This window comes from Ooceraea biroi, chromosome 1 (genome assembly GCF_003672135.1).
Source record: "Ooceraea biroi isolate clonal line C1 chromosome 1, Obir_v5.4, whole genome shotgun sequence".
NCBI classification, from domain to species: Eukaryota; Metazoa; Arthropoda; class Insecta; order Hymenoptera; family Formicidae; genus Ooceraea; species Ooceraea biroi.
The window spans coordinates 19173531-19181969 of record NC_039506.1 but is presented as its reverse complement, the minus strand read 5'-3'; the positions used below and the strand labels follow the sequence as shown (position 1 = coordinate 19181969).

Here is an 8439-nt window from a genome sequence, read left to right as displayed (position 1 = left end):
AAACTCTATTAAAAAATTAACACAATGTTTGTGTTTTCGAAAAGTCCAGTTTTCTCTTCGAAAAGCGCACCAAATTCATTTGCGCGCCTAATAATAGGATTAGTGTCTTTCCTTAACTGTGAGCAAAATGCTCTAAAGCTTTCCTGCCAGAGTTTTCGGCTAATCTTTTTGATAAACCAGGATGAAAATACAGCTGATTGCAGCTGATCACCTGTTAAAGGGCGGTATTCATGGTATTCGTATGGCCGAAGCTTGACTAGTGCGCATGCGCCGCGTCCACTATATATATGATCATCTGCCAGTAGTGCCAGTAGGAGGCCACTTGGGCCACCGAGAGCGAGCAGCAGCGAGCGGAACGCAGCAATATGCGAGTGGGCGTGCGGTTGTGAATTTTGTGAGTTGCATGAGCGTTGTTACTTTTTTGAGAACTTTTATAATTAAACCACTTTAATTCAGAAGAAGAAAGCAACGATAATCGTCGTCATATTTTGGACTAAAGCTGGCGTATAATTACAGCCGAGAGTTATCTATAATAATAATAATCAGTAGGATTGAGAAGAAGAGCGTCCTTCGGTACTCGAGTCACTGTTTGCCTTAAAATCTGCGAGAAGGTAGTACCAGTGAAAATGAACAAGAACATGAACTCACCGTCGAAACTCACGGAGTTCGCTCCGTTGAGCCCCGAGGAGAGCCAACCTGGCGTAGCATCGCTCTTCTCAAAGTTCTTCAACTTCACCAGAAGTGCGTATCCGGCAGAGTCAGTTATTTCTAGTTGCGTTATGTTGTTATATTCTTTATGATTATCAACATTGTCTAATTTATCCACATCGTTGATATATTAATTATCAGATTCTGACAGTGCTATTTTGTTATAATTAAATGCTGCACGTGGTCTCGATGCACATATAATCATGCATCCATTCTAAAATGTGACAATTGCAACACATTATGATCTCTTTGTTCAGATTCGCCCAGTATTAATGATTCTACAGTATCTTCCAACAATGACGAGCGTAGCTCATCGGATTCAGAATCTTGGAAGCAATCAGAGAGCATGGAACAGACTCCAGACGATGATAGTACCAGCATGATGAATTTTCCGTTGGACAGCAGCGAAGGTCGCAGTTTGCCCAACGTTCTGAAACGTATCAGCAACATCGTGGCGTTGAAGAGTAATGTAAGGGCCAATGTTCTACCGTTAGGGTGATCACACCACACACTTTCTATAAGAAGTGACAGTAGGGTTTCGACCAATCGCGTTCTCGATATTCGATTGCTCCTATGGTTTATTATGGAAAGGGTGTGTGATCACCCTTAATCGTTAAAAGATCCAAATTTGTTTATTATTATTATATATTATTATGATCTTTTTCTCTACGAGATTAGATACAGATGCTTATATCTATTTATATTCTCCCTTTCTGAATAAATGCGGAGAGCGTGTATAAGATTTCTTTACAAAAACTAAAACGTTTTTCTATCATCTTGCTATAGAATAGAATAAATATATGAATCATACTTGTACAAGATATTGTGAAATATATATATTTATTTCTTGCTATATTTTGTGAAGATTTTCTTACATCATACGTTACTCTTATATTTTGCAGAACCTACGGTCGTACAAAGATTCTCAATTGAGGAATTACTGGATGCCGGACAGTGTGAGTAAACAATGTTACGAGTGTGGCGAGAGATTCACGACGTTCCGGAGAAGACATCACTGTCGCGTGTGCGGGCAAATTTTCTGCTCGAAATGTTGTTCCGATCAGATACCAGGGAAAATTATGGGGTGTACTGGTATGAAAATAAAAGTATTTCTAACATACATTCACCTTTTACATGATATATATATATATATATATATAAAGTTAAAAATAACATATAATAAATATAATATATAATAATATTGTATAATAAAAATATATAGCATACATATATATTTTATATATCGTTTATTTATGATATTTACGTACATCACTTATATATTTATATCATTTATATCAAATAATATCACCTAAATCATTTCATTCGTATTGAAGAATACCTACGTATCGCACTTACAGGAGATCTCCGAGTTTGTACATATTGTTGTAAAGTAGTCCTCTCCTACCTGCAATCGTCGGACATGAGGAGTGATCTAACGGCAGATCTGAAAGCACTGCAGGAGGATCTTCAGGTGAAGTATGGAAACGATTCGCCGCTGTTGACGCGAAAACACACCAACGAATCGATGGGCGACGAAATGTCGATAAGTCGGAAACCTAGCGTGGGATACATGGAGGAGAATTACGCAACTGGAAGGTAAATTGATACGTATGAATTATCTGCTGCTTATCCGTGTAGATACGTTACACGTTCATCATTGTTATTTTTGTCTCATCTGTTACAGATCGGGCAACAGTTATCTGACGTCGCACGAGCGATCCCTTGTGCTGCAAAATTCTGCCTCCTTGAGGATGATCTACGAGGAGCTGTTCCGATCTAGTCAAGCCATTACTTTACAAACTCATCGGATCCGCTTGAAGAGCTATCACAACTGTTTCCTGGCGAACGAATTAGTAAACTGGATGATAGCCCAAAATAAGGCAGCCACCCGGTATGTATCCCACAATGGTTCATTCATAGCAGCATGTGTCTGTTCCTGCTTTAATTACGCTGTAATTTTTATTATCTCGACTTTTGTTTGTCTTTCAGCGTGCAAGCAACCGCGATAGGGCAGGCGCTGCTAGAAGCGGGCTTCGTCGAATCGGTAGTTGCCGATAACGTGTTCAGCGACTCGGTCACCGTGTTTAGACCAGTGCAGCTATCTTCCTTGCAAAGTATGGACCTACTTACGGACAAGCGAGCGACGTGCGACGCGCAAGAGCCGGCGTGGGTGAAGACCATTCCTCAGCACGACTCGACTACGGGTAACAAACGTGACAAATTGAAATCTTGAAGGAACGTAAGCAGCGTTTCATGAACTAACGTTACAGATTCCGAGAGTGAGACGAAGCCGACGAGTTCGCAGTCACAGACTTTCGGTCGCTTACCGTCGTCCAGCTCGAGCTTTTACTTGGATCTAAACCTGGAGGCGTCCACCGTCACGCTGAAGAGACCGACTTCGGAAGACCTAACGGCGATCTCTGTCGACAGCAGCGACGGGATAATTGAACAGAAAGAGATCAATCTGAAACCGCACGATTGTAATCTCAAGATATGCGACGACCTGTTGAACGACACGCTTCAGGTACACGAGTTCAAGGAGAAGAACGGCTGGCATCGTGCGACAAACTTGAGGACGGCCTTCGGAGAGCTAAGCGCGTACGAGGGTCTAACGTGAGTCACTGCACTGTTTATACACAGTAATAGTAATAAAAACATTGATTATTGATTATATATTATTTTAGTATATTATATTTATTCAGTCAAATTACATATAATGTTAATTTAAATAATAAAACATAATAAAAAACATTAAATAATAAATAATAAAATAATAATAAATAAAATAAATAAAAAATAAAATAATAAATAAAAGTAAATGATAATAATGCGATGGAGGAAAGCAAGTGATATTTGTTTTTGTCGCAGATCCGCATACAAGGCGCACGAAGACTCGCTCATCAAACAACTCCTCAGTAAGGAGGGCTTGTCGCAAACGTGGTCGACCACGATACTGTCTATCGTGCATCAGATAGTCGATCACGTTAGGCCGGATTTAAATCACGACGCCGAGAATTTGGACATTCGACAGTACGTGCAATTCAAAAAGTGTCCCGGCGGTAGCAGGGACGATTGTGCAATCGTATCCGGTGTGGTCTGCAGCAAGAATATCGCGCACCGCGGGATGAACGCCATGATCGCGCATCCCAAGATCTTGCTGCTGCAATGTGGACTCATGTATCAGCGCGTGGAGGGCAAGTTGATAAGCTTGGAGCCTGTCATGTTGCAGGTACGTGATAGAATATATATTTATTCCCTTATTTATTCTATTTATTAGGGGTGTGATTTAGTTTTGAGGGTTTTTTTGCTCAAAAACGCATGTATTTAAATATGATAATGAATGAATACCTTAATCAAAATATTTTCCTTCGTTTTCTAGAACTTTTTCCCATCTTTCTGGCAAGAGATGGATTCCACCACGATAAAATCACTCTTCTTTTCAGTTGATCCATTCGTCGACGAATTTTCGCACTTCTTCCAAATTATCAAAGTGTGTATCCTCTAAAGCGTGTTGCATCCACCGGAACAAATAATAATCGCATGGAGCAATGTCCGGAGAAGACTTGCCATTCAAGCTCTAATAGTGTTTCTTTCACTGATAACGCAACGTCAGGTCGAGCGTTGTCACGCAGAAGAATCACTTTCCGTCGTTTACTCGCAATTGGTGGTCGTTTTTCGTCCAATGCTTGCTTCAACTTGTACAATTGGTGTCGATAACGATCAGCCGTGACAGTCTCATGCGGATTTAACAGCTCATAGTACACTATCCCACCAAATACAGAGCATTACTTTTGAACCGTCAATATTGCGTCTCGAAGTGGATGTTGATGGTTCGCCTGGATCCACCCATGATTTTCTGCGTTTCGGATTATCAAAATAGATGCACTTTTCATCCCCAGTAACAATCCGAGACAAAAGACTCTTCTTTTTTTGCCTGGCGATCAACGAAATGCAAATGTTCAACCGGTTCGCAATGGCACTTTCCGATAATTCATGTCGACCCATTTCCCTTCTTTCTGAATTTTTCCCATTTCATGTAAATGTTTGGTAACTGTTCTACGATCAACATTTAATGCTCTGACAAGTTCTGAAGTGGATTGTGTTGGATTTTCGTGCAATAATGCTTGCAACTCTGCATTTTCAAGCTTTCTTGGTTGTCCCAAGCGTTCTTTGTCCTTCACATCAGTATCACGACTTTTAAAGCGTCTAAACCAGTATTCACACGTCTTAATTGATGGGGCAGAATCACCATAAGTTTCCACAAGAATTCTATAACCGTGAGCCGCAGTTTTCTTTTGATTAAAAAACAAAAGCAACGCATGTCGAAAACGCTGTTTCGGACGTTCCATTCTTACGATGATATAAACACGACTGTTATTGCATCTATTGCTATAATGCTACTAAATGTGATGGATAATGTCAAGACTGTAAGAAACAACAGTTATCGGAAACAGCTATTGGAACAAACTGACACTACAGCCATCTGTTGCAAAACCCTCAAAACTAAATCACACTCCTAATACTTTTCTTTCATTTCTTTATTCATCTTTAATAAATAAAATTGCGACATTGTATATATATATCTAATAATTTTCTAATACATGCATCGCGTAATGTTAATTCCTGGGTCGAATTTTTAGGAGAGCGAGTATCTGGGACACGCGGTGGCGAGGATCACCGCCTTGGGCCCGGACGTGGTGCTCGTGCACCGCTCCGTCGCCAGACTAGCCCAGGACAAGCTGAGAGAATGCGGCGTGACGTTGGTTCTGAATGTGAAGCTCAGCGTGCTCAAGAGGGTAGCACGATGCTCGGGTGCCAGCATCGTCAACACCATCGATGCGCATATAAACGCGAGGTACATACTCGGCACCTGCAAGAAGTTCTACCTGAGGGACTTTCCGGATGACCGAAGTGAGTAATGAAGCAAAACATGTGTGCATCCACGTTCTACCAAGAACTATTTTATCGGATGAGATTTTAATGTCGCTGCAATCTTGTCTGAATTCTTAGGAGGCGTAAAGACGCTGATGTACTTCGAGAACTGCGCAAATCCACACTTGGGCGCGACGATCTTATTGCGGGGCGGTTCGCAGACCGAGTTGAAGAGAGTGAAGAACGTCACCTCGATGATGATCTTCGCGGCTTATTCATGGCGCCTCGAAAAGTCCTTCCTCATGGATGAATTCGCGAAACCACCGTCACCCAAGGATAACTCGTTTCTGGACGAGGCATCGCAGAAGGATTTGTCGAGCCTAGAAGAATCCGAAAAAGCCATGAATCAAGCTGATGAGCATGCGCAATCAACGGACTCAAAGAGGTTGAAAGCGGACGAAGAGCATGACGATGCGTCCAACAGCGGGCAAAACGCCGCTGCGATTCGAAGTACGCCCGCGAAGAACGAGGACGCTCACCGCTCCGAGAATATTTTAAACGCGGATTCTTTGAGGGAAGTGTCATCGATGCTCTCGGAAGATTCCGATCCTTATGATACCTTGAAGTTGTTTAAGGGTAAATCGAAGCCGTCTGTACATGATCCGAAGGATTCGAAGGATCTGGAGCCAGGATCTTGCGAGGGCGATACAGTTAAGGACGATAAGCCCAAGGACAACGTCTCCGTTCCTGATACCGATGCAAAAGAGCATAATAATACGTTGGAGCTATTCACGAGCAAAGAGGGTGCGGGTGTCGAGCAGAAACCCAACGAACTCCTCGAGAAAGCGAAGCTGAAGGACAGAGTATCCTCTGACGAAAAACGCATCTACGGGGAGTCCATAAGCGATCGAAGCGACCCGTTGCATCAGTATCTGAACGAGGATGAGGAGGACGTGTTCAATCACACCAGCCCGAACGGGCAGCGCCTGAGCGTCGCCGAGTTTCCTCTATTCAACAAGTTCAAGAAGGCGCTCGAGGGCACCGTGCTCAGCGTATCGCCTTATCTCAAGTTCTCCATACCGTACTTAGAGACCGAGCCCGGACGAAACTGCGTGCTGAGGAGCTTCTTCCCGCGCGAGATTTACTACTCGACGCAGTTTCTCGACAAGGTCAAGGAGACCCGGACAAACAGCGTGAGCGTGAACGAACAGCTCGCATCCGAGAACCGCGAGCGGAGCAGCGCGAAGCTAAAGCCGCAGCACCCGTTCGTCCAGGCACGGCTGACTACAAGCATAGACAGCCGCGACGTGCAGAGCATGCTGGCGAATTTCCGCGCGTGCGGCAGCAGGCTTACCCAGACACACAATGTGCTGCTGGACAATAAGGTGCAGCAGCAACAATCGGCACTGACCGAAAGCAACGAGCAAGCCACCTCGGCGTGGCCGGACTGCCTGGATCCCAGCAGTCACCAGCGATTATCCGTGCTGTTCTGCAGCTTCTCGCACACCGGCAACGACACCCCAGCGTTCTGCGTGAACCCCTGGGTCGTCAACATGATGATGTACGGGCAGAACGACATCGCCCTTGGCCGTTTCCTGGAACGTTACTGCCTGACGACCGAGTACAAGTGTCCGGCGCAGGCGTGTCGCGCGCAGATCGCCCAGCATATGCGACGCTTCGCGCACGACGGCGGCTGCGTCCACATCAGCCTGAGCGAAATGAGCTCCGAGCCGTTCGTGCAGGAGAACACCGATCAGATCCTGATGTGGAGCAAGTGCGTCAAGTGCAAGAGCGTGTCTCCCGTAGTGCCCATGTCGGCAGACACATGGTGCCTATCGTTCGCCAAGTACCTGGAGCTGCGCTTCTACGGTGGCGTGTACACAAAACGCGGCATGGACGCGTGTCAGCACTCCCTGCACCACGATCACTATCAGTATTTTACGCGCAAAAATATGTTAGTCGCATTCAAGTTTACCAGGATCTCGCAGTGGGAGATCTCGCTGCCGCCACCGTTGATCAACATCATTTACGACCCAAAGCAACATGCGAATGTGATCGAAGAGATGAAGAGCGTGACGCTGAAGGGCGACGAGGTGTTCTCGGCGATCAGGGAGAAATTGATGAGCCTGCAGACGGATGCGGAGAGCCTGAACCTTGCCAAGCAGCTGATCGCCAAGGATCAGCAGTACTTCAAGAACAAGATCGAGGAGATCCAGCTGAAGCTGACGTCGCCGACGTTGGAAAACAAGAAGCTCGAGGGCAAGGCGTCCGAGAAGCAAGTACAGACGCTGATGTTCAGGATCGAGGATGGCATCGTGATTTTGAGACGGCTCATCTCCGAGGCCGTGTTTACGTGGAGCAGCAAACTGTCGGAGATGGCGGCCAAGAAGAAGGACGAGCGACCGCGCCGGTTCACCGAGCGATCGCTCACGGCCGGCAGCAACAGCCTTGTCGACACTGATGGCTACATCACCGAGGACACCGCGTCGGAATCGCAGGTCGAGGATTTGAGTCCTATGTCGGCCGACTACAACGCGGCGGAGGCGATCACAGCGATACCGACCGACTTCGAGGCGATCGAAGCGGTTGAAAACTTGGACAACGAATTGTTGGAGTCCACCAATAATCCTGATGAGACAACCGTTGCTCAAGGTTCACCCAAGATGCACCAGCGTTCGTACTCAGACGTTTTGCCACTGTCGTCAGACGACGTGCCCGACAAGAAGAAGAAGAAGAAGACGATTCTATCACAGCTACTGCCGTCCGTTTCCGTGAGCCACACGATACCGAATCCTCTGGGGCCCTTGGAACATTATCTGCTGCCGCTGGGGTACGTTACGCACTTCATAATCACAACCT

The 8439-nt window shown here is 45.4% G+C and overlaps 1 protein-coding gene across 3 annotated transcripts in view; it reads left to right on the top strand.

Moving 5' to 3' along the window:
* Positions 1–308: 308 nt before the first annotated feature.
* LOC105277992 (1-phosphatidylinositol 3-phosphate 5-kinase) overlaps positions 309–8439 on the top strand; it is a 10958-nt gene continuing 2827 nt past the window's right edge. The window contains exons 1-11 of one of the 3 annotated variants that reach the window (XM_026975430.1): positions 309–394; positions 517–741; positions 966–1177; positions 1611–1800; positions 2067–2304; positions 2393–2599; positions 2698–2912; positions 2979–3321; positions 3577–3937; positions 5349–5619; positions 5719–8410. In XM_026975430.1, the coding sequence (XP_026831231.1) occupies positions 627–741; positions 966–1177; positions 1611–1800; positions 2067–2304; positions 2393–2599; positions 2698–2912; positions 2979–3321; positions 3577–3937; positions 5349–5619; positions 5719–8410 (4844 nt within the window). In that variant the 5' untranslated portion in view covers positions 309–394; positions 517–626. The remainder of the gene's footprint in view (positions 395–516; positions 742–965; positions 1178–1610; positions 1801–2066; positions 2305–2392; positions 2600–2697; positions 2913–2978; positions 3322–3576; positions 3938–5348; positions 5620–5718; positions 8411–8439) is intronic. The other 2 variants (XM_026975433.1, XM_011336763.3) reach the window with 2 other exon arrangements.